Consider the following 27,304-nt stretch of genomic DNA (forward strand, 5'->3'; position numbering starts at 1 on the left):
AAGTCCCCAGCCAATATCAAGCGACCCTTTTTAAAATCCATCAATTTTTTCAATATACCTTTCAAATATATCTCCGATCTCTTATTTGGGCAATAAATATTCGCTACTGTCCCCTCAGGGTCTATTTCTCTATCCGACAACTCAAACCTTATATTCTTTGCCAACCCTATTGCTACTCCCTTTGCTCTCTTAATTGGGGAATCTGCCTAATACCATGTTGGATAATATCTAGATTTGACATTGACATTTGACTCTATCTCAAAATGTGTCTCCTGCAGAAAAACCACCAAAACTACTCTATGTTGTAACTCCTTAAATAATCTTAATCTTTTCCCAGGACAATTGAACCCATTTATATTATAAGTTAAAAACTGTAGTTCTTCAATACTTCTTATATCTCTTTTCTTCACCTCCATCCCCTCTCTTCCTCCCTCTTTACTTTTGTACCTCCTCCCATCGTGCAGAGTGTTGACCTTAATACCCCTCCCCTATCCCCTCCCACAGACCCTCCCATGCTACTCATTTCCCAACTAATTCCCTCCCACCCCCCACCCAATTCCCCCCCTTTTGCTACCCTACCCATTTTTAGGCCTCTAATTTGCCTACTAATCATTTGTGGGCCCATACCCACTTTTGATTTAAACCTTGGGGCTAAACTCCGCCCATGAATGGCTCTCCCTCCTTCCAACCTCCCCAATTACCCTCCATCTATCTAATCATCTATCTATTCAGTTTTCACAGAGCACTTAAAAACGGATCTCCAGGGGAAACGCCATAGGGAGGAAGTAGTAGAGAGGGGAGAAAGAGAAAAAAAAAACACACACACCCCTACTCCTCCTTACTTCCCCCTTCTAACAGTCTGCCAATCCTCCTTTCCCTTAACTCCTATTTCTCCCTCTTCTTCCCACCCAGTAATCTCTATTCTATGCAGATCAAGTCTATCACAGAAGTCTCTCAAGTCCTCAGGAAATCTCAAATGAGCTGTAATTCCATTCTTCTATCCGATTAGGCACGCTGCAGTAGCCCATCTATAGTGTACATTCCATTCTCTCATCTGCTCTAACAGGGGTTTCAAGGATCTCTTTCTCCACAAAGTCTCAGGTGATCCTCAAAAATCTGAATGTTTATTTCTCCATACTTAATGATTGTTCTTCCTTTGATGTTCCTCCAAATCTCTTCCTTATCCCCATACTTATGCAATTGAACAATTATATCTCTTGGTTTTTCCTTCTCATTTCCTTGGTAAAACTTTCCTGTTCTAAAGACTCCATCCAATTTAACTAACTCTGTTTCAGGTCTGTCCATTATGGAGTTTAAAATTTTAAACTAATTCTTGCAATTCTTCCCCTTTAAACATTTCTGGGACTCCCTCGTATCCTAAGGTTACTCCTCCTATCTCTGTTTTCTTGTACTTCTATCTTATACAGCAATTTTATCTGAGTTTTCCCAATAGTAATTGTCCTTCTTTCTAAATTGGAAATATTTTGGGCATGATTTTTAACTTTTCCCTCCGTATCTCCCATTCTCAGTAACAAATGGCCCAAATCTTTCCGTATAGTTGTCATTTCTTGCTTTATAGCTTTTTCCAGATTTTTAAACATTTCTGCCATTTCTTTGTTATTTAGTACTTGTAAATTGCTTTCAGGGTCTTTCCTCTCTATATTTTCTATCATTTGTTGGCTACTACTATTCAGTCCCAGCGATAGTCTAGGGCTATTTTCATGACTAATTTCCATTTCCCCTTTTTCGCTTCCACCTTGGGAGCTTTCTGGAGCCACATTTCCCTGGGACATGTATTTTTTAATTGTACCCGTTTGGGACCCTTTATGCCCACTTCCTTTAGTGCTTTTATTCTTCATATCTTCTGTGTAACTTATTCTCTTTTACAAAACCAGGGGAAGTCTTTAGGATATATATTAGGAAACCAGTATTGATCTATTCTTTGTCTGTTAACACTTTCATTTCCTCTTCTAGGGCCACTTACCCTTTTTCTTCTTCCACACCTTCACATCCCCCTGGGAATCCCCCTTTTCTCCTTTACAAAATGTTTAACTTACATCCCACAGTCCAATACAATATACAGTTAACCTGGGCCGTTCTCGCTCACCCTCCTTCACTCGATTCTCCTGTGAGCTGGCACCAGTCTGCAGTTATCCGTTTTCCTCTCCCGATCTGTTTCTTAGGGGGATTCCTTCAGGGTCTCTTCTTGTCTTGTGTGGCCCTCTGTAGACCTCTGACCAAATGACCGACTGCTAATCAGGCTGGGAGATGGGTTAGGGATTGAATCGGCATCTCCCTCTCTTCTCTGGACACCGGCCAGCTTCTCCCCTTCCTAGTACTCCTTCGCGACTGACCACGTGGTCACGCCACGTCACTCCGTCTCCCCGGCAACCGTGCTGCTCCTTCCTGGTTTACCGCAGGCATGTCTCTAGATGATCGGGGCCTGCTCACTCTCGGTCCCCATTCACAGTGCCGGGATTTTCCACCGGAGGGCCTCCTCACCCAGGTAGGGCTCCGATAGCTGTTCCTAGGAGGGCTCCTGGGGTGGCTGGGACAGAGGTTGTCGGAGAGCACTCACATTGTGCTCTCCTGCACCGCCATGTTCAGGCTCTGCCCACCCTCCCTTTTCAGGATTGAGAGCAGGGAAGGGGCTAGTAAATGTGTCATTTACCTGTCCCTTCCTTTTCTGAATGGAGAGTCAGTGATCTGTACCCAAACTGTATAGAGCTATTCTAGTCTATTCATTCAGTGCTGCTGAGGCTGCAGAGATAGACGTTGAGGACTGAATCCTCAATCTCCTTTTTCTGTCTCAAAGGTGAAACATCACAGGTCTGTTTAGATCCCTGCTTTCTCACCAAAGCCCCTCAATGGAGCTCCTAAAACAATTGTAATTGTAAAATTATATTGTAAAAAAACGTAGAAAAAAAATAAAATAACAAAAGTAAAAAAAAACTACTAAACACCAGTGGCGGAACCACTAGGGTCGCACTGACAACCTGACCCTGGCGTTCTGCCATTTGGCTCGGAGGGAAGGGACCTGGCTGGTAGTCAGGGGGCCCTTCATGGTTTCTTGCACCGGGACCCTGAAGGTTCTTGTTATGGCACTGATATGAGCCTTGATCTATGACAACCTGAACAGTCTGACCATCTCTGGGATATCATGAATATAATCTACTATATTATACTATAATACATGGGATGTAATCGCCTCAATTGCTACCCTGAAGAGGATTACTGGATGGGGTATATGCTAGAGAGATTGATTCATTGCTCATTTTTAAAATAATATATACTGTAATCTTAAAAAAATGATTTTTTTATATTTAGGTCAACTGTTATATATAATTACTGGATAAAGACCAGTTCTGAATTAATGTTTTTCTATATCTTGTCTAGTTAGTATGGGATGAGGGTACTGACCTGAAGCTCAAGATTCGAAAACTCTATGTAGCACTCTATTGCTTACTGGAACTTTGTTTTGAGCTCAGTATCACTGATCTTGGAGCTGCCACATAGTGAAATTACTAATAAGGTGCAGTGTGAACATTTTGGATTTTTTCAATCTTTCAGGAGATTTAAGGTTTTTATTTCAGTTTTTATTAAAGTGATTGAAAATGCCAATTTTTTTTATCACTAACATATAGACTAAAGTGACATTAAAGGTTTGCTTCTTTTTTTTTTAAATAACAAACAGGTTTATATTTGCTTACTCTTCTCGGGTCATCTGCTTATGCTTTTGGCTACTCCTCTTTGATGAGTGCCCACCATAGGCAGCTGTTTCCTATGAGGGCACTCATGTTGGCTTGCTCCCGAGCCTTGCTGCCTCAGCCCTCACTCAGCCCAATCCCCTGCTACCTTGTCACTGACTTTGATTGACAGCAGCAGGATCCAATGGGATCGGGAAGTTAGTGGAGAGAGACGCTGCAGATGGGCACAGCTTTGGATTGAATGAGGTAAGTATAGGGGGAGGGGGTTGAGGGGGAATATTACTACCAAAATATGTTTTAACTTAATGCAAGAAATGCATTAAGGTACAAAAAATGTTTAGGATTTATTTAGGTTCATATCAAACACGAACATAGGATCCTAACCTGTACCTCACTTCTATTTTATGTTCTAGGTATTTCTCTAGAAAAGTGATATTGGAAATGTGCTATTTTTCAAAAAACTTCAAACAAGTATTGTACATGTTTTGCTCTAAAATGCTGTCATTTCCAAAAAGAAGGTCTAACACTCTGAAATATACAGCATTTGAAGAAAAATACATAATTACTACAAGCAAATTGAACTGTTACTGTTTATACGGACAGTTTTGTCTTTTTTTTTTCTTAAAGACAAGTCAGAAGAAAGGAGGGCTTGCAAATGAAGTATTGAAATCCCAAGACAGGATATGTGCCTGTGTATTGAGGCATTGAAGATGCATTTAATACGATTGGATCACACATGCCAAGTTTTTGTGTGATTTTGCTTCCTACTGCAAAAGGAAATTGATTCATTCGCAGCGGGAGACACAAATAAAATGTTTCAATAGCTTCCAACATAGCTTGATGGATAATCAACATGCATGACTTTCCTACAATTCATTTTCTAAAGGGATGGGGCTTTTTTAAGAGTACTGACACTTGCAGCTTAAAGGATAAGATCACCTTTAGGAACATGTTACATGTTCCACCTGTATCTAGGGTGAAGCATGTAACATGTTCCCAATGGTGCAGCAGCTGCCCGATTTCTCCCACCCCCCTTCCCTCATGAGAGAAGTATGGGGAGACGTTCTCCATACTAGCTGTCACTTTTTATAAACAGCGTGGCAGTGAGGCTCCACCCACAAAAGCACATAATTCATTCACAGAGTTCTGTAAATGAATGAACTGCAAATCCTGACAGCCTTAGTGGCTGCTGATTTTTAGTTCTCAATGAACTACTATGGCGCTGTGGAGCCCCATGGTTGTTCATTGAATCTTACAATAAATGGCCAATTCATCCTTTCCTTAATACAGTGCAGTCGTCCTGTCCCCTTCGCAGAAAAGCATCCCCAAAGCATGATGTTACCACCCCCATGCTTCACAGTAGGGATGGTGTTCTTGGGATACAACTCATCCTTCTTTTTCCTCCAAACACGACAAGTGAAGTTTAGACCAAAAAGTTCTACTTTGGTCTCATCTGACCACATGACTTTCTCCCATGCCTCCTCTGGATCATCCAGATGGTCATTGGCAAACTTCAGACGGGCCTGGACATGTGATGACTTGAGCAGGGGAACCTTCCGTGCAATGCATGATTTGAAACCATGACGGCGTAGTGTTCTACCGACAGTCACCTTTGAAACTGTGGTCCCTGCTCTCTTCAGGTCATTGACCAGCTCCTTCCTTGTAGTTCTGGGCTGATTCCTCACCTTTCTTATCATCAGTGATACCCCACGAGGTGAGATCTTGCATGGAGCCCTAGTCCGAGGGAGACTGACAGTCGTCTTTAGCCTCTTCCATTTTCTAACAATTGCTCCAACAGTTGATCTATTTTCACCAAGCTGCTTGGCAATTGCCCCGTAGCCCTTTCCAGCCTTGTGGAGGTCCACAATTTTGTCTCTGGTGTCTCTTGACAGCTCTTTGGTCTTGCCCATGGTAGTAGTTGGCATCTGACTGACTGTGGGGTGAACAGGTGTCTTTAAAGAGCTCAGACAGGTGCTACTAAGTTAGATTAATGAGTGGAGTAGAGGTGGACTTTTTAAAGGCACAGTAACAGGTCTTTGAGAGCCAGAATTCTTGCTGTTTCTTAGGTGTTCAAATACTTATGTTCAGCAGTGCAAGACAAATAAATTCTTTAAAAATTATACAATGTGATTTCCTGAATTTTTTTTTAATTCTGTCTCTCAGAGTGGGAATGCACCTACAATGTGAATTTCAGACCCCTCCATGATTTCTAAGTGGGAGAGCTTGCAAAATTGCAGGGTGTTCAAATACTTCTGTTCCTCACTGTATGCTGACAGGTCTGCAGGAGACCTGCATGGCAAAAGAGATCTGCTGATCGCTGGTGCAATGGTTTACAGGCTTCTGCAACCAAAAATAATAAATGCACTTTTTTTACTTGCAAAAAATGTGTATTTATTATTTTTGTTCAAAAGCCATACACTGACCACACAAGTACCTGGGCAATTTTTGTTTTTTATTTCCTATAAACCTCAAAAATATTTATTTATAATAAACCATTTTTTCAAACTTCGCTCATGTTTATAACTATATTTCTATCTATAGTTTGGTATTGTCTATGTAGAGGGGACAGGTACATTTGTTCATTTCAGGTCAACAGTAGACATGTGCACGCTGGGGATTTTAGTTTTGTTTCAGATGCATTTATTCGTTGAAGAATTTTGTTTCATCATATTTGTTATATTATTGGTTCAGGTGAATTTAAGTTGTAAGAATTCAATATTTTTGAATGGTAGTCTAACCCACCAAGGGAAATGGCATAAGCTCATTGGACAATATTGATTGGCGTCATGTGCATCTTAATTACCAAATGGAATGTAATTTGGATTCATTCATTATCTGAACTATCGAACAAATTGAAAAATTTAATACATTTTCCCATGGGCCTGAACTACTATCGCATCATGTGATGTCATCCAAATGAAACAAATGCATTTGTTAGTTTTCTTATAACGTTTTTCGGATTCATTGACATTCATTACTATATCCATTCAGAGATTCATATATATCCAACTTTCCAAAAATGATATTCTAATCCGAAAAATGAATTGTAACAAAATGGAACACACATGTCTAGTAAACAGTAGACTCTGCTGTCTTTGTTGATTGGAAGCCAGGGAATATGTGATCTAAGCTGTCAAGGCTGACAGCTCATGAACAGCAGGTTTTTGTATTCACTGCAACTAAGATCTTTTTTTGGTAATTAAAGTGCTGCCAAAATCACAAGCACAAAATTCAGCACAAGGGACATAATTTACATTAAGTAGAATGTGTCCCCTGTGCTGATTCCTTCTCTGTTAGTGAAATCTTTCCTCTGTCCTGTTACCCTCCCACCCCACCACCATAATCCTTTGGTGCAGAGGGGGCAAATACCACTAACAGGCTGTCACAGGCTTTCATCAAGAAAGCCTGACTATGTTTGCCCTTTCTGCTCAGCTGGTCCATTCATAGATGCTGTACTACAGCCTTTATGAATAAAACAGGATCTAGGAATAGGGAAAGAGCAGATATTTGATAGTGCCTCCCCCTCCATTCATAGATCCTGGTTCATTTATAGAAGACGTAGTACAGCTTCTATGAATGGAGCAGAAGATTGGAAAGAGTGGGCATAGTTGGACTCTCTTGATGAGAGCCTGTGACAGCCCATTAGTTGTATTAACCCCTGCTGCAGAAAAACATTATGGTAGTTGGGGGGAGCAGGACAGAGGAAGATTTTCACTAACAGAAGAGGAATCAGCACAAGGGAGACGTCCTAATGACTGTAAGATATGTCCCTTGTGCTGATTTTTGTGTTTGTGATTAGGCTTTAACGGTATTGTGATTTGGTAATACTGACATGTACCCTGTAAGTTTATATGATGTGTGAATTTGAATGATAGGTCCACTGAAGTATTACTACATGATATGTATTTATATAGCTGCAAATGACAGCTAAGACTTAAAGAACACCAGGAATCATTTAACTTTAATAACTTGACCTTGTTGGCCTACTTAGATAAAGTGCCTCTCCACCTCAGAGCCTATCTCATATTTATTGACATAAAAAAGGCAGTTCTTGAAAGGAGGGATGGAAGTGCCCAACGTTCTTTTTTTCTGGCAGCAGAAGGAAGTCTCCAGAAGCAGACACTACTTACTATATGTATATTTAAGCCACACAGTTATGGCACATAAAGAAATCACTTTAAAACCACTTGCTGACCGCATAACCTAGTTACACAGCTGCAGATTGGCACTCCTGCGCCAGATCACGTACCTAGTAAGTGATTCCGCACTTCCAGACAGGGGGCACGCACGCATGGAGCCGGCGACCTGGCTGTGCTGTGATTAGACACAACACAAGCCAATCAGCAGGTACCAGTCAATGAAAGACCATCGACATCTGCGAGAATAAAAACAGAACAGAGCTCTGTCCTGTCAGCAGGAATGTGCTGGAATTTGTTCCCTGTAAAACAGGGAATAAAATCCAGCACATCCCTTAGGAGAAGCACCAACGTTATACACTAAAACACTGGTTAGGCACACATTTCACCGTTTGATTGTCCTAGATGTTTAATCCCTTCCCAGCCAGTGTCATTAGTACAGTGCATGCATATTTGTAGCACTGATCACTGTATTAGTGTTGCTGGTTTCCACAAAGTGTCAGTCAGTGTCAGATTGTCCGCCGCAATATCGCAGTCCCACTATAAGTCGCTATAAATAAATACAAATTCCAGTATATGTACCATAATTTGTAGATGCTATAATGTTTGCTTACTCCAATCAATATACGCTTATAGGGATTTTCTTTTTACCAAAAATAAGTAGCAGAAAACATAATGGCCTAATTTTTTTATTATTATTTGATATGTTTCATAGTAGAAAGTAAAAAATAGTGTTTGTTTTTCAAAATTTTCAGTCTTTTTTTCATTTATAGCTCAAAAAAGTAAAAAGCCCAGTGGTGATAAAATACCACCAAGAGAAAGCTCTATTTGTGGGGGAAAAAACTATATAAATTTCATTTGTGTACAGTGTTGCATGACCGTGCAATTGTCAGTTAAAATAATTTAGTGCCAAAAATCAAAAAATGGCCTGGTCATGAAAGAGTGTAAATCTTTCGGAGGTCAGGCGGTTAAGCAAGCTGGCGCATAGTAAGTTATTAAAGGGAAATTATTCCTGGAGTTCTTCTTTAAAGCTGAGTAATAAAAATACTGATTTGTGCAGTGTGGCTTTGCATTCACTGCAAAGGTTAAATGCTCATTTTTGTCTAGGGGGACATTAGAAGCATCTTTCACTGCTCTTTATTGATCCATGATGTGAGTGTTTCCTTAGCATCCTCACTTACAATGCAAATATGCTGAGGGCCTACCTGTAACTGATGGAGCAGCAATGAGAATGGGCTTTGGGAGACCAGCTGTGCATTTGCGGGACAACTAGGGTAGTTTGGGGTGCCTGGAGATGTTACCTCTATCTCTTTGTTCAGTTAGTTTATAATAACAATCAGTAGTATGTTCCATGTCTATATCATGGTGCTCTAAAAGAATTTGTGTGCAGAAAGTCACCCTGGTAGGGTGGCTACCAAAGGGGAGGAAGGGGCTAAGAAAAGAGACCTTCTGTGTTTTGCACTGCTGATTAATGTGTGTTCCACTTCACAACAATGCTCCATGGGCCAATGTTCTGAGTGGACTTATCCTTCAGGAGCCCTTCTGAGGTTAAGGAGGAACTCCACAATATGCTGCTGTAGGATCAGATTACATGCAATCTGGTCATTCTCAGTTTGTCATTCTAGAGCTGAATTATTAAAATGCAGTATCTGCTGTGTTGAAAGACAGTGTAAATTAGGCAGCAATTTAATTCGGGCATAACTCCTGTATCCCCCTTATTCTATCTAGGTCTTATAATGACCTCCACAACCCCTATGAAATTTACTATTTTTGCAGCCATAAGGCCTACAGCCAACAGATTAACAGGAGAAGAAAATAATTGCTGCTCAAAATAATGTCTACCCATAACTCTCCTCCTAGATTGTAAGCTCCAAGGAGCAGGGCCCTCAAACCCCTCTTGTATTGTATTGTTACTGTATTGTCTCATGTACTGTACCCCACTATAATGTACAGCGCTGAGCAAACTTTTTGGCACTATATAAATACTGTATAATAATAACTGCTCACAAATGGGTAGACATTGTCACAAGATTCAGGGACAGAGGAGAATGTTAGTGAGGTCCTGAAGTGAGAGACATTTGTTAGGGCAGTGGGCGACATCAAGTAGTATTGATATTCCCATCACACACTTTTCTGGATAAGGCTTTAGAAGTAGTGGGTGCTGCAGCAACAACCAGCTGGAACTGGAGACATCTCAGATCAAATGCACATATGCCCCCGCACACCATGGATTATCAAATAACGTCCAAATCTTTATTGAAGAAAGATAACACAGAAGACAGTGCAATGTTTCTGAGCTGAGCAGGACTCCTTCATCAGGCAAGGGGTCTTGTGCATCTCTGAAACATTGCACTATGTCTTCTGTGTTGTAACCATTCTTCAAAAAACATTTGGACATTATTTGATGGTCCATGGTGTGCTGGCGAATATGTGCATTTGATCTGTGGGCAACATCGCAAACCCATTCTAAAAACTAACAAAACAGAAGGGCACTACTAAAGTTGCTCTGAGAATCCTTTTTAACAAATAACACATTTTCAGTATTGTAAATCTCATTCTCTCTCCCTAAGCATCTTGTTTCTAGATGATGTGTTTTTCGTACTGGTGCTGGTTATCTTGGCTCAGGCCCCTGTTAAGCCTGCGTGACTCACCGATATATGGAAAACTCAAATTGAAACTGATGAGCCAGTTAAGTTGATTCTTTTGGCCGTAAAATGAAAATTCGCCACGCACATATTATCTTGTGAGGATGTAATTTACAGAGGGGATAGGGATTGAATAGGAAAAGTGCTTACAAAGAAGCATTGTTGTAAATACAGACATCAGACATATGCACAAGAAGGATAAGGTGTCCTTTGTAATGCCAATGTCATTCCATAGGTCTGTGTTACTTTCTTTAGTAACTTTCACAGTAAATACTGACAAATGCGTCATAGTGAGAATAGCTGTATGAGTAATAGATCTTGTTAACCCCTGAAAAGGGTGTTTGTATCATTGTAACTGCGTGCTTTACCTTTATGGACTGCTTGTTGATATGGTAATTATTTATAGTAAAGTAACATACTTTTTCCTTCTAATCCTATTTAAAGTGATTCTAAAGGTTCTTTTAAAAAAAAAAACAGGCATGTCATACTTAACTACTCTCTGTAATGGTTTTGCATAGAGAAGCCCCAATCCTCTTCTTCTACCTGTGCTCCTGGCTCTTCCTGCTTGACCAGTGCCTCCAATAGCAAGCTGCTTACTATGGTGACACTGATGCATGCTCGCTCCCTCATCCATAAGACACATAGAGTTGTGGCTCTGCCCCACCCCTGCTCTCTCCTCATTGGCTCACTGGCTGTGATTGACAGAAGTGGGAGCTAATAGTTCCTGCTGCTGTGTCACAGCCAATGAGGAGAGAGAGACACGGGACAGCCGGGGCTCCCATGAAGATCGCTGGATCAAGATGGGGTGAGTATAAAGGAGGGGCTGGGGGGGAGAGCAGCACACAGAAGTTTTTTTACCCTCATAAAGGTACAAAACCTTCAGCCTTTACAACTACTTTAAAATAAGGGATTACAAACCTAATAGTGAAAAGTAATACAAAGAGAACATATGAATACTTTTATCAGGAGTTTAAAATTATTAATGTACATAAAACAACTAATCATCAATCATTCATTCACTGTATTTGCCATGTATTCTGTAGCTTAAGTTTCTTAGTTTGTTAAAGTGACTCTAAACTCTGGTTTAAAATATATATATTCTATTCAAGTATGTGTTCTGAACTCAAAAAAGTACCATCTATAGCTCTCAGCTTCCTCTAAATCTCCAAATTATAATTTTTTGTTGCTGTGATCCGATTTCCTGATAGAAGGTGGCTATGTTCAGTCTCCATGGTCCCATTGTATGAAGGAATGTATCCACCTCTTTTGATCGCTCCAGAGATGGAATAAGGACTTTGGACTATGGAATGTGTAGTATACACAGAGCAATGCACATGGCCGTAACGAACATGCACTGTTTGTTCCAAAAAGATGTAAGGGGGAAAATGGTGAGGTTTGGAAGCTAATGGAGGAAGTTACGAGGAAGGAAAATACAGTAAAAAAATATTTAAGAAAAATGAATGACAAAGCCAATAAGTAGTGGATGCATATTGGTGATTTTTGGGGAATAAAGATATTGTTTAGTGTCACTTTAAGATGTATCTCTACTCTAGTATGAAATGGCTACAACTTCTATCAGGTGTTTTTTGCTGTTTGTGTCCACCACTGGGAGACTCATCCTCTCTCCTGATGACTATTGTCAAACAGAACAGAAAGGGATGACAAGTGTGGTGTTCATACCTCTGGCCTGTAGATGTCACTATTTACAGTTGTTACATATATAATGCTTTCTATAATCTGTACACTTAGTTCCAGTTCCATGGACGGCTGAATATGGGAATAAAACACCCTGTAACTAACTTACTTCCCAGACTACAGGATAGAACAAGTCCAAAATATTACAGATGTCACTGGAAAATGAGCTGGGTGTTATCTTCCAATGGGAACAATTGTTCTGATCAGAGATTTCCTCTTACTTTCAATTGTGTCTCTGGAACAGGAAGCAAAGAGAAATATCCCCAATAGGACAAATACTCCAGACATGTGTTTTAACCAGTTTATACCTAAAAATAAAAAAAAAAACCTAAGAAAAAGTTTCAGATACACTTTAAATTAAACCCGTTGCAGGGGAAATATTAATACTGCAATTACTGACTTATTTTTGAAAATGTCAGTTGCCTGGCTGTTACGCCTGTTCTCTGGCTTCAGGATTTTCTGATTTACTAATCTGCAGTAAGTATGTAGCAAGTGAAGTCAACACTCTTCACTTTTGATCTATTACTTTTTCCAGGTCAGGGTTTTAGTATTACTCAGTTTTGATACTGATCCATTCTGATACCGGGGTTAAAGAATAACTAAACTCAAGAACAAAAAGCTAATATATTGCAGTTTACCAGTCCTTAGATGTGGTGGCTGCATTCATTTTCATTTTTAAGCACTTTTCAAGATGTTGGGGGCGGTGCCCTTACAGAGAGGGAGAGATAGATCATTCCCTAGTGCCCCCAGAGGTGGGCTGAGACTGTTGCTTAACACATGTGTGGTGGTTAAGGCAGCACTCCATCTTAAGAGCAACACTTCTACACACAGCCTTAATTAACTATGTAAGGCTTATGTAATCCATGGCCCACCTTCTGTAACTCTTTACATTGTACACTACAGATGACAGTTCCTTATTACACTTTATACACTTTTCTCTGTTTTGTGCAGCATTTCTGAGCTGGTGCCGTGGAGCTTGCACCAGACTTCATTAGATCAGTTACCTTTCACCTAATCCCAGTGACATTGATTTGTATATTACACTTGAATCCAAGGAAGCTCATCTTTGTACACAACCCATGCTTAATTTTCCCCCAAGGCCTCTCTCTATCTTCCATGACTTCCAGACTGTGTCCCCAGGATGCCCTGTGCTGTGAATAGGACCCAGTATTGGGGTTCCAGTTGCTAGGGAAGGAGCCTAAGCACCCAAGCTCCTTCACTATCAGGGGCTTCCATCACCTAGGTCTAGTTACACTGCTTCCCGACTGGCTGGCTGCTTATGCACTTGACACTAGTACTGTAGTCAATGGCAATGGCAATATAGCCTCTTCTGAAATAGCCTCACTGCATGTTAGACATCTGTGATGCATCTTCTCTAACTTGTCTTGTCCCCTGGTGTGAACCATGAACTATGATATGCCAAACATGTATGCACCCCTTTAGGATTGTCATCAAGTGACTTCAGACCAGGTAAAGTTATGTAACAATAAAGTCCTTTACTAAAAGTTGTTTACATATAACACATTTACAGGCAATTCTTCATACAGATCTTTCCTACTACAAAGTGCTTCTATGTGCCCATTAGCTGTTTCCTGGTGCCACTGCCCCATGCAGTAATCACACCTTAAATAAGTGAGAAAGTACTTTAGAGTCTGTTAGTCAATTAGCAGTGGCGTACATCCATATCCCTGGAAACTTGCACAAGAGGTGGTTTCAGAAGAAGTAGCAATTACATTACTACTATTATCATTCCCTTTTCATGCATAGAGCAGAACTGAACCGTTGCCCTAGAGGCAGTTCCCCTTTACATTGTTTGCCCCTTCAGAGAGTGTAATGTCCCAAAATACATGGGAAAACCTGACCAACAGAGTTAACCTTTGGTTCTCAGAACTTACCAACTAAACCAGCATAACGTAATAGTGCAGTTGACCCACATTGAACTATACATTGAACTATAAGAATTTAACAAACACATATTAACTTAGAAAAAAAAAACTTACTATAAAATAATAATACTTCACTTTACAAGCACCTGTTTTTAAACATAATCAGCAAGTACAGAATGTAACCTGAAAACACAACCTTATTTTCCTTCTAAGCCATTTTCTGTAAACTACTAGTTCCCCTGCTTCCCATGTCATGTAGATTAAGAGAGTAAGACAGTTTTGTAGTCCTAATTAGGAGAGCAGCTGGGTTGAGGACCAGCACTGCCTTAATGGACAGTGGAGGAGTGAGCGCAACCACAAGGGACAGAAATTGTGTTTTTCGCAGTATCACCAGGTAAAAAAAAAGGAAAATGGCCTGAAAAAAAATCTGTTGCAGCCACCACATCTAAGGATTGGTAAGCTGACATATATTATATATTTATTTTTAGATATACTTAAAAAAATAATGAATCCGTTACAGCAGTCAGACTATTAGTCTTTTCAGGAACAGGTCAACAATATCAATTTTTATATGTCTCTTATAGGTTTAAAGTGAAACTCTGAGCAAAAATGTTTTTTCTTTTTTGTGTCTGTGTGTTCTGGATAGAATGGTATAGGTTCAGAACCATTGTCATGTTTTATGGCTGTCTCTTTCTTTTGGACATATTTCCTCCTGCTTACTCTTAAGTCACTTAGACAGGAATTGGGCAGGATTGCTCCAAAGGAAACACAGCAATAAATCACTTTTTACTTTAGAAGAGTGGAGAAACATTACAACCTCTGGCCATTTATTATACCCGTCTGTGGTCCTGCTGTAAAACATACTCATTACTTCCTGCATGGTCACAGGGACAGGTAGACAGTAGTAAAAAGCCAACCAAAGTTAAAACTTTTACTCACTTTATCCATATAAAAAAAGTTTTTACTGGAGGACTATTTTAAGGGGTCTATTTATAAAGCAGTGAATGCGACATCAACCATAGATCTGGAGCTGAATTTTCATAGTCAATGGGGGTTATTTACTAAAGCTGGAGAGTACAAAATCTGGTGCAACTCTGCATAGAAACCAATCAGCTTTCAGTTTTTATTGCCAAAGCTTAATTGAACAAGCTGAAGTTTGAAGCTGATACCATGCACAGAGGTACCAGATTATGAGTGCACCAGTTTCAGTAAATCTCCCACAATGTGTTTTAAATTACAGTGATCGATTCACCTGCAGAGAATATTTAGTGGATGTCAGATTCACTGCTATATAAATATGCCTCCAAGTGTATTTCTGGATATGTCATAATTATCCATTTGAATTAATATATAGTATAAACATACCCTTTCAAAATTTAGTATGTATTTATTTTAATAAAACATTCACTACTGCACAAATTGAGGCCCTCTGGCTCTAGGCGGCCAATAAAACCTTCAAATATTACTCAACTATTAAAACATGAACATCCTAATAGATGAGATGCCACCAGGGGATGACACTCCCTCACCTTCTCTCCACTGTGTTCCCTACCACTCCCTTCCCCTATCTTTCACCCTACCCCTTCATTCCACTTTCATCTTCCACTCCCCACCCACATGCACTCATACCCTTATAACTCCCTTCCTTCCTTTTCCCTCCCATCATTTAGCTAAAAAACAGAAAGTATATTTTTGGGGCCACCATATCCCTTGACTGTCTGATCTTATATCATTGCTCCCAACTGTCTTTGATTTGGAGGGGCTGTTCCTCTTTGGGAACAAAGTCCCTCTGTCCATCTTTCCTCCTCACGTGTCCCTCATTTTGGTCTGATGTATATCTTTGTATAAAAAATGTGCTATTTATCTATCTATCTATCTATCAAAAATTGTTTTACAGTGCTAAATCTATCATCCAGTTTCTAAACTTGTAAAATTTGTAAATTTCAAAAGCCAATATAAGGCAATAGTAGTGGGCAAAAATAAAAACACTTGTGGGCTTAACCAATCATTTTTTGTGTATTAGATTTTTGCATTGGGGTGTAACAAGGGTGTGCCTGTTGCAAACATAGATGTCATTATTTCCCATCTCAGAAAGTTGAAAAATATATCACACCAAATGAGGGTTGAATTTAATTGTATCATTTTGCACTCTGGGGTTGATAATCTAAAGACAAATGTACTGTGCACTCTGCAAAGTGCAGTTCCACTCTGCAAGTGCAGGTCGTCCAGAGCTTAGTAAATGAGGGGAAGCACTGCTGACTTTCATCATCCAATCAAATGCAAGGAAAAATGCTTTTTTTTAAATTTTCCTTGTACGTGATTGGATATTCTGTGCAAAGTGAAGCTTTACCTCATTTGCTAAGCTCTGGAGCAACTGCACTTGCAAAGTGCACAGTCTATTTGCCTTTAGTAAATGAACCCCTGTGTCTTTGCATGTTGTGATTGCCTGTAGCCTATAAATATGCTGTATCTAAAACCCTTATACATGCCAACTGGAATGCAGATTTTGTATTAATACCCTGTTCTGTATGTTCTTGATAAAAATTAAATTGAAAAGAAACATTCACTGCTAGAATTAGCTTTTACACTTTTTTTTATTTAGAATGGTGCTTCAAATCCTGATGTTTTACTTTACATCATCACGATGAGTTATTTCTTGTGTTAGAAGCACAACAACATTACAAGAGGGATTTCCCACTGAGAGAGAGCAGCTTGAGCCAGAACAAGCTCTAAGGTCATAGACCAACATCAGCACTTATCTGCCTTTGAGAACAGTGGAGCCTGGGGCTTCAGAAAAGAGCAATCACAAGTGGATATTCAGGCTCAGGAAAACAGCGCTGAATGCCTCTACAGAACAGAAATGTCTGTACACAGCTTGAGAGATGGGTCCAGAAAAGGGCCTTACCTTGCCAGCCAGGTTTGCAGACAGGTTTTACATCTACTTTTACAGTCACCTCTTCCGCTGCATGCTTCTGGCCGCAGTCATATGCCGTGACTTTAATCTCATACTGGTGCTGCTTATCATAGCTTAGCTTTTCTGTGTTCCTGATGTTACCTTGAAGACAAAAAATATCATATACACCATGATTAGGAAGTAAAAACACACTTTTTGCCAAGCTACCTACACTTCACACACAAGTAATGCTGCGTTTAATACATGAACTCCTGACAAACAGATAAATACATAGATAAAGTATTTATAAGAGAGTTATTTAACCTGAAAAATGATTTTTTCTGTCTATCCAGTGCTGAGATTTACCTGGCTGTCTCACAGCACAGCCCTGCCTAACAGGGCAGAAAACCTGATTTTATTCTGCAGTAGTTAAGTTACACTTACTGTTCATATCTTGATTCTCTTGAGCCCATGACTGGTCATTGAAAAGAGAAGTAGCAGACTGAGAAGCTTATTTGACTGTCACTACCAGGGGCGGACTGACAACTCATGAGGCCCCCGGGCAATAGGGGATCATGGGGCCCCTGTGTCCTTGTCCAAACTCGAAAAAGCCTATGAAAAAGGTACCAGGGGCATCTCATGGGGCCCCCTACTGACCCCGGGCCCTCGGGCAGTGCCTGAGTTTCCAAATGGTCAGTCCACCCTTGGTCACTACACTCTCTCCTGCTATCAGCAGTCTCCTTGTTAGCACACAATCACATCATAGCTCATTGGCTGCTTGTTTTACTTCTTCCTCTCTTCCTGTCCAGAAACTGAAATACGCTAATACCAAGACCAACCCAGGTATTGCTTGTATTTATACAAAATTACATTTAATAATGTATAATTGATATCAAGTGATATGACAAGTGATATAGAGCTGTTTATCATTTAATTTTAGAAGAGGAGGTCCATACTCACCTATTATGTATAGTCCTTGTCCTTTAGACTACCCCTGTCCTAAAGCTGCTGTCTCCTCCTCTCTGTTTGTGGGTGTTTCCCCTGAGCCGAGCTATGGGTGTACATAGACAAACACAGCATCCAGCAAGCCATTCCCCTGCCCCTCCTCCTAGAAATTTGACTGAAGCAGAAGCCTAACATTCAGCTGTGCTCAATGTCTCCTATAGAAAAATGAAGCTGGGGAATGATACTGATTGGTCCTGGAGCCGTCAATGGTGAAAAAGGACAGCAGGTAAAGCTGGACATAGATGATGCAATTTTCTTTCCTGGAACCACAGATTGCAGGAAAGAAAATCACTTGATTGCCCCATCAACACTGACTGTGTTGATGGGGGAATCCCTCTTGTAGAGATATTGGGGTTGATTTACTAAAGGTAAATATACTGTGCACTGCAAGTGCACCTCAAGTGCACTTCAAGTGCAGTTGCCTTAGATCCATGGGGAAGCTCTGAAATTATTAGGCGAAGCTCTGCTAATTTCATCCAATTATGTGCAAGCAAAAATGCAGATTTTTTTATTTTCCTTGCATATTCCTCTCAGATCTAGAGCATGTGCACAGCCTATTTTCTTTTAGTAAATCAACCCCATTGTGTTCTCCTGGCTGGAGTTGGAGGGAGCAGTCCCTGTAAGGAGAACACAGTGATTATTGCTAGCAGCTGACAATAATCGCATGAAAAATTCGACAGGCCGGTTGTACCCAAGTCATACAATGATCAAATTGGTTACAATCAGCCTGTCTATAGATGGTTTGAATCTCAGCTGATAACTGCTGAACTGACTGAGATTTAGACCATTTATGGCTGGCTTATGTGTTTGGGGACAGGGAGGGGTAGCACATGTACCAGGATTTTTTTTAACCTGAATTAATTAATCTAGGATAACATTAAACCTTTAACACTACTTTACTGAACACATTACTGCATTAATTTCTGTCTTATATGCCTTCCTGGAGTTATTTTCAGCACACTACAATATATTTCCTGAAAACAGAAACAAATGTGGAGGCCAACAGCATACAGGAACTGCATTTTATGACTGTATAATAATTGTTTAATTGCAAGAGCTTTCATGATAATACTTCTTGATATGTGAATTAGCACCCTCCTATAGCCATAAGCCATTCTGTTACAGCGGGCCCCACACCAGAAGGATACCATCTTTTCACATTCCAGTGATAAATTGGAAAGGCACACAGATAAGGATCTGCTGGTTACTGCAAGTAACACAGATGCCATCCAGTACTACTTGCACCTACTGTAAGTCTTTCAGTTGTGAAAGGATATACTCACCAAAAACAGACATTTTAGTGCCAACTATTTGAGCCACCCACTTCTTTCTTTTTATGTGGGACTTCACTGATTCTGCTGCCTGCACCATAATGTAAAACAAATGAAAAATTTGGCAGTTGTAGGGTTCAGCTCTTGGAGACCAAAGCAGATAGATGTATTGGGAACTCAAATGCTGGGCTCAGAAACAGTGGAGTTTATTTACTCAGAATCTTGTGCATAAGAATCACTCAGAATCTTGTGCACTTCTGCATGGAAACCAATCAGCTTACAGGTTTTATTTCTAAAGTTTAATTGAACAAGCTAAGGTTAGAAGTTGACTAGCTACCATGCACTGGTGCGCCAGATTCCGAGTGAACCATCTTTAGTAATTAAACCCACACGAGTCACCTGGGCATATACTGTAAGATGCTGGAAAACCAATGTGGCTTCAAACCGATACATTTTGTTTTGCATTTTGGGTGAAATTTCTGTAAAATACCCATGATACCACATTATATTTTTGTTTTTCATACAAATGAAAGCACCAATGGAACATCATTACACAGTGATTGATATAAATTATTTCGAGAGATTATTATTATATAATAACAGAATTGCCATTGTATCATTATTGATTACCAGGTTAGTTCACTTGAAATATATGTTTTGCATAATTTTTAAGAAAAGTAGTCATTAATTGCAATATCTATTACTTTATACAGTGCAATAATTAACTATATAATAACATCTTCTAACTCTAAGAACTTGGCAGACAATTTTAGTTATAATAATGGATTCTTTCACCACCTAGACAGTGTTCTAGTCAGATAAATTGCACAGTCTTAATAGCGTACAATGTAACACATCACAAAGAGCAATCTCTGGCACACTTTTGATCTGTAACTGTCTGCTACTTCCACTCATACAGCACAAACGTTAAAATTAAGGAAATTCAAAGATCTCAATCATGTATCTAGTAATAGGGGTGTCTAGAGTACTGAAATAAAAGCTAATCTTTTTATACTGATTGATGTTAGGAAACAGGATATTAACATGCAATGCAAAAAGGATTCTTAAATGAAAAGCAACATAAAAAAGGATTTATTCCAAAAAGTTATCAAGGGAAGCAGTAATAGCTCTATCATATAGAGCAAAACTGTCAAAATGCACCACATATCACATATAAAGACAGAGAAGAACAGAGTTACTGGTTTTATGGAACTCCAAGTCCCAAAAGCGTTGACACTTGTATTTCCACAAAGGTTTATCTCCCGCTCCCATGGCTCATCTAAGAATCCTGTGACTGGGTGGGGGTAATTACCAAACTTAAAATCTGTACAATCAATACATCAAATACATTTTTTTCCTGACCTTACAAATAGTAACATGCCCAAGGAAAAATACACTTTAATGATATGTAATGCACACAAACACAATATAATGCCTAATCTGTTTGTAAAATATAAAAGATGGTGTTATGCCCATACCTAACATGTCATGCTTTAAAATTGCGCATACTTTTGGAATGGTGCTAAACTATGATATTTAAAATTCTCCATAGGCGATTATTTAATATCCTCTACAGGTTACCAGTGGAGAGTTGCAAAGGAGGTCTTGTGCTAGAATTATTGCTCTCGCTCTGACATTTTCAGCAATACCTTACATGTGCAGTGTGGTTGCCGTTTACGTCTATTAGACCCCAGACCTCTCCTCTGCCCTAAATGCATTTGATCACACCAGGATTGGTGTGATCAGATGTTTTCCTACTTTAACCACTTACCCTCCATTTACCAACCTTCCTGACCAGGCCATTTTTTGTGTTACGGCAATGTGTTACTTTAACTGATAATTGCACGGTCATGCAACGCTGCACTTAAACTAAATTTACATTCTTTTTTTTCCCACAAATGAAGCTTTCTTTTGGTGGTATTTGATCGCCTGTGTGTTTTTTATTTTTTGCACTATAAAAAAAAAGGCCGGAAAAAACAATATTTTTGACTTTTTGCTATTAAACATGTCCAGTAAAAAAAATTTAAAAATCTAATTTTGGCATAAATTTAGGCCAAAATCTATTCTGCAATCTGTGTTTGCAAAAAAAAATTCCAATATGTGTAAATTAATTGGTTTACATGAAAGTTATAGCATTTACAAATGGCAGTATATATACTAGGAGTTTTTTTTTTTTAGTTTTACTAGTAATGGCAGTGATCAGCGACTTATAGTGGGACTGCGGTGGGCATTCTGACACTGGGGGGAACTGCAGTGATCAGTGCTAATAAAAAGCATTGACACTGTACTAAAGGCACTGAGCAGGAAGGGGTTAACATATGGGGAGATCAAAGGGTTACCTGTGTGCTGGGTGTGTTTTACTATAGGGCTGTGTATGTGTGCTTCACTGTAAGCACACTGCTTTGCATGGCTGTGGGGAGGTCCCGCTATAAGTCGCTGATCGCCGCCATTACTAGTAAAAATTGAAAAAAAAAAAAATTAAATTCCAGTATCTATACCGCCATTTGCAAACGCTATAACTTTTACCAATTAATTTACAAATATTTGGATTTTTTAGCAAAGACATGTAGCAGAATACATTTTGGCCTAAATTTGATGAAATTTGATTTTTTAATTTTTTTTACTGGAAATGTTTAATACCAAAATGTCAAAAATATTGTTTTTTCCTCAAAATTGTTGGCCTTTTTTGTTTATAGCACAAAAAAATAAAAAACCCACAGGTGATCAAATACCACCGAAAGAAAGCTCAATTAGTGGGAAAAAAAGTACGTAAATTTAATTTGGGTGCAGCGTTGCATGACCATGCAATTGTCAGTGACAGCTTCCATCTTCACCCGATCCTTCTTTCCTGTTCGTTGGCTCCAGCAGCTGAATGAGCGAGCCGCGATTACGTCACTCCTGCGCATGCATCACTGTTTATGGCACACAGCTCTGAAGGAACGGCATGGGTATGCCATTCCTTCAGAGCTCATGCGCTGGTGCTACTGCACAAGTAAATATCTCCTAAATGGTACACATTTAGAAGATATTTACAGTACCTACAAGTAAGCCTTATTATAGGCTCACCTCTAGGTACAAATACACAATCAGGCTTTACTATTACTTTAAAAGAAGGCCTAACAGGTCTCTGTAATTGCAGACACTGAGGAATAATTAATTGTTCATAGCAGAATCACAACAGAAGCACTGAAGTCCTTCAAGTACTTCTTTCCGCTCAGCTCTGCCTGCTACCCCCTTCAAGATGACCTGCTTAATGCTTACATTAGAGGTAAGTGGAATGGAAGGCTGTTGAATCACTAGTGGGAGGGGAAGCAGAGGGTCCTGAGCTACTTGAAAGTATAATTTACATTACTTTAAACTATGCAATACTTTATAAATAGCCATGTAATGTTTGGTAGAGATGCTGACCACTTTGTTATTTTACTACCCTCTTAAATTTGCTTTTTAAATTATACCAAATAAAGGGCTAACAGTAGACAAAACTGAGATTTGTATTTACATTGATTGCAGACCACTTTGAGATATTTCATGCCTTGTAAAGCTATAAAGCAGGTACATATATCGGCTTTTAATTCTTTCCCCATAGTGATATGCTCAGGAGTGCACAGATGTTTCCATCCTTATCTCAAAGACTCTGGCAAATACACAATGTTTTCCTTGTGGAAAATTCAGAACCTCATTATAATCATAGTGCTACTTGGAAGCACATGGTAATTAAGAATATTTTTTAAAAGAGAATTGGAGACAAAACACAAAATGCTGTAATGAAAAGGCTAAGTGAGCTGTGGCTCCCTTTTGATTTTGTGCGTTGGATAAAAAGCCTGTAGCAGGAACACAGTATTGGACACACCCTTTTTCTAAATACCTTTTTGATTTCTATAAACAGAATTGCACCACACATTAGGTCCCTAAGACACTAAAGTAGCAAACAGAAAATCAAATTACAAGATGTTTTATTCCAGAGGTAAAAGAGAATCAGTTGTGCAGCAACTGTTTGTTGAATAAGTAAAATACAATTTTATTTTATTCATTCAACATATTTTACATTCTTACCACTAGCAAAAACCTTTAGTCATGTAAAGTATATCTCCTTACAACAGCTAGTCACTAGAGAATATCATAGTAATGTGTCATTATAATGGAAGTGAGAAATATATGGAAGTTTTTTTGTGTAATTTAGATTGTTTTTTCATATGGCCTGGTTAAAATAAGAGGCCATGATGGTTTAGGCAAGTATTTGAATTAAGAGGCTGATTTATACCAGACAGCAGATAGTCCTATATTCTGCTATATTACTCCATACCACATAAAATGCAGACTGCTGTGCAGAATCTACAGTGTCCTATATATTATTCATTTATTTCAGGTACTTACAATTTACTCAGCACTTTACATACTGTATGTAGTATACATTTACATCAGTTCGTGACCTCAAGGAGCTTACAATCGAAGGTCCTTAACTCACATTCACATACTAGGATCAATTTAGACAGGAGTCAATAAACCTATCAGCATGTCTATGGAGTGTGGGAGGAAATCAGAGTACCCAGAGGAAACCCACACAGGCACAACATGCAAACTCCAGCAGGTAGTGCCATGGTTGGGATTCAAAGCAGCAACCCTAGTGCTGATAGCTGGAAGTGCTAACCACTTAGCCACTGTGCTACCCATATAGAGGTGTTTCTGCTTAATTCAGCTACCCATATAGAGTTGTTTTTGCTTAATTCAGCAGAAAAAAACTCAGGAGGAAAGCCCAAGCACATGACTAGACTTTCCTCCGACTTTATTTTTGTGATGGTCATTTTAGTGATGGTCTGCTGACTTCAGATTCTTGAAGCCAGTGTACCAATATACACATTTGTAAAAAGAGACTGTAATACAATTGCCACTGATCTGCATATAGCACAATAAAATTACTGGAGAAAAATATAAAATAACTTTGAAACATGCTTTTCTACTAAAGTGAGTCAGTTCAAGATACAGCCATATTAGTTGCAATCATTAACCATCGAAGAACCACTAGAAATGTCTGCCTTGCAAGTCTTGAGAGGACAAGAGGATTTGCCTCTGAAACCAGAAAATATCAAACATCGAAGGAGCACACTGGCATAGAGCAGAAATTCTTCTAAAAGTAACGCATGCACAAGTAAAATCCTTACCCAGTAAGCATGTAGTCAAAGGCAATCGTTGACCAGGAACTGCCACAGTGGCCACCAGCTCCACTTCTTACTTGTGCTCACAGTGGCAGTTCAAGACTTTTGATTGCTTCTGACTAAATGCTTACTGGGCAAAGATTTTACTTGTGACTGCATTATTTATTACATTTGTTTCACAATAAAGAAGAATTGCTACACTATGCCAGGGTGCTCTTGTTATGCACATTTGTAAAGCACACCACTGTGTGGCAGTAGTAAGGCTAGATAACTGCTTTTAAATGGGCTCCTAACTGTTATTTATGAAGAGCCCTTTGCCTGTTTTGGAAGAAAATATAAATAATTACACAATTCTTTGGTCCATTATTGGCCTTACTGTGGTGGAGGTTGTGAGTAAAGATTGTAAATGCAGAGCATCATGGCCCTGCTCACTGAGCATAGCATGCTGCACTTGTTGTATACACAGATAGAGCCACTCTGAAGAAATCGCATCAGCACTGCTCTTTTCATTATCTATGATCACTCACCCCTTACACAGGGTCAAAAAAAAATCATAAAATACAGCCAGTGGGGGCATTAAAAGAGCCCATGGGCTGAGGTTAACAGAAAGTCTGGAGTTGGCCTTTAACTAAAATGAATATCTGCACAGTTCTGCATAAGTTCCCTCTGTGTTTATAGACCAAAACACAGCAGTGTAATCCACAGGCACTATGGCCCAGTTTTAAATTACTAGCAATTTGAGGAGAAAATGTAATGAGTCTCTGGTATACTACCTTATGAATTATACTAATAAAACATAATAGCTGAGCATTGTTCATATAGCAAAATGTAAGTAGAACTGGCAAAAAACTGAATATTTGAGATCTTTAGGCATTGAAATACTATACCAAATTAATTTTTTACTCTTTTCAGCAGTTGCTATTCTACAAACTGAAGCCTATTTACAATTATTCTCTGTAGACAAGGCTTGACACACAAAACAGTATGCTCTGTTTTTACTATCTAGCGTCTGGCTATTTGTCAGTATAGCTCTTTGGCTGTATTTTCTAACTAATTATAAAAGTTGCCTCTGGGTGGAGGAAGGCATTCAAACAATACAAAACACTCCTTCAATTGGTTATTGATATCACAAGAGGTGTCAGTGACATTCAGGAGTTCCGAGTATATCAGGAAAAGTGGCTGTTTTGCTACCAGTACAATGTCACGCACTTCATTTACAAAACTTGCTTCTGCCATCTTTCCTCCAAAATAACCATATCACTTTAAGTGATAACTCTTTAATAAAATGAATAACCTGGTCTGTGTGGTCACTTGGGCAGGAAGTAAGAGAACATCTCCCCAATGAGAGAACAGCAGTAAGAGCATGACAGATATTCTAAACCTTATACATTATATCAAAAGCTAAAAGCTGCAGTTCTTCTTTAAGTCAACATTGCTCCTTTCCTTTCCTCTTCCTTCATTCCACTTGGCTACACAAGCTTTCTGTTATTGGGACAACATCATATGTGTCTTGAAATCTACAAGATAACCAGGCAGTGCTGACTGCAATACTTTAAATTGAAACTTCTAAAACTGCCAAACGCTAATGTTAAAGTTAAACTATTATGTAGGTCATTCTGTCTAGGAATACACAGAGGTTCTATTTTTGATTGATACCTGTAAAACCTTTAAAAAATAGATTTATTTTTAAAAGATTTGTGCATGCAATGGATTTTTGCAGAGTCACAAAACATTTTTCCTATGGGGCTTACAGTGACAGATTGTGGCATCTGCAAGAGAAATAAAAACCCTGTGAACCAAAATAAAAAGTTAACTGTGAAATGACAACCCACAAAAACAGTACACAAGAGTAAGGTAAATTGTCTATCCTTCAAACAGGAAGGCCTTAATCTCTGAACTCCCTGTAACACCAAGCTCTGACTGGGACACTCTTTGGTCTACCTAGGCTGAAGCCAGGTGGATCCCACTCTTTAGGGATCTGTTAAAGCTGGTCCTCCAAGAACTCAGTGAGGAATTTCCCAAAGAGAGACCTTCAGATCCTCTCTCTGATGTCAGAGCAGGCCCTGATAACCTGCACCCTCACTGTCTCTGCAAAAAAAAAAAAAAAAAACAACAAGAAAAAACATGTGCAGTGTTAGTGCCATGATAAATTCTTGTTGTATGCCTAGGGATACAGCAAGAACGTTATATATGTTGCATATGTATGAGCTTAATTTGCATATAATTAGTCTAATAGAAATAAAGAAGTACTAATTTACATTAAGACTTGCTGTAGACACATTGGCCTTCTAGTCAAATGCTTGCTCCAAACCATATTGAGCACTAACACTAATAAAAGATACCCGCTTTTATAAGTTCAAAACAGAAGGCAGGTCTTTTGGCAGGTAACAAAATTGCTCTGTACTAGCCAGAAGGCCTGCCCAAGTGGCAGGTGCAAGAAAAGTAAAAGTGATGTGACTAAGTGCCAGTGTAAACTATGTGGGGTTCCAAACCCATAGTGTTTTTCTGGCACCCCTGGGGCACCACTCTCAGGAAGCATATCACCAGGGGTTCCTGGAAACTCCCAGCCCCTGGCCAGGCAACTGCAACCCCATTCTTACTAAAAAGGCATAAACACTTAGGGAGAGTCCTGCTTTCACCCAGGGGCAAGTCTGGTACACCAGGCCAGAATCAACCCAGGAGAAGAAGGATCGTACCCCAACCGGAATTACTAACCGTTGTCACCACAAAACAAAAAGGCACCAGTGTTCTATTCCCTGAAACTGATAAGAACAAATACTATACTTGATCCTTGCCAAAAGGGGTATTATACAGTATAGCACATGCTATTCATATGTAGTAACACATGCTTTTTGTGCTCTATGACAGGCCTGATTTAAATAGTCTACTCACAGGTGATATTTCAGTACTGAG

The 27,304-nt window shown here is 39.3% G+C and overlaps 1 protein-coding gene across 1 annotated transcript in view; it reads right to left on the reverse strand.

Annotated features, from left to right (window-relative positions):
• Nucleotides 1-27,304, reverse strand: part of CLSTN2 (calsyntenin 2) — a 1,070,252-nt gene that overhangs the window by 220,047 nt on the left and 822,901 nt on the right. The window contains exon 5 of the mRNA XM_089669513.1: nt 16,975-17,124. Coding sequence (XP_089525639.1) covers nt 16,975-17,124 — 150 coding nt within the window. The remainder of the gene's footprint in view (nt 1-16,974; nt 17,125-27,304) is intronic.

Source organism: Staurois parvus, unplaced genomic scaffold (genome assembly GCF_062004578.1).
Source record: "Staurois parvus isolate SC_StPar_1 unplaced genomic scaffold, SC_StPar_1.0 ptg000078l, whole genome shotgun sequence".
Lineage (NCBI taxonomy): Eukaryota > Metazoa > Chordata > Amphibia > Anura > Ranidae > Staurois > Staurois parvus.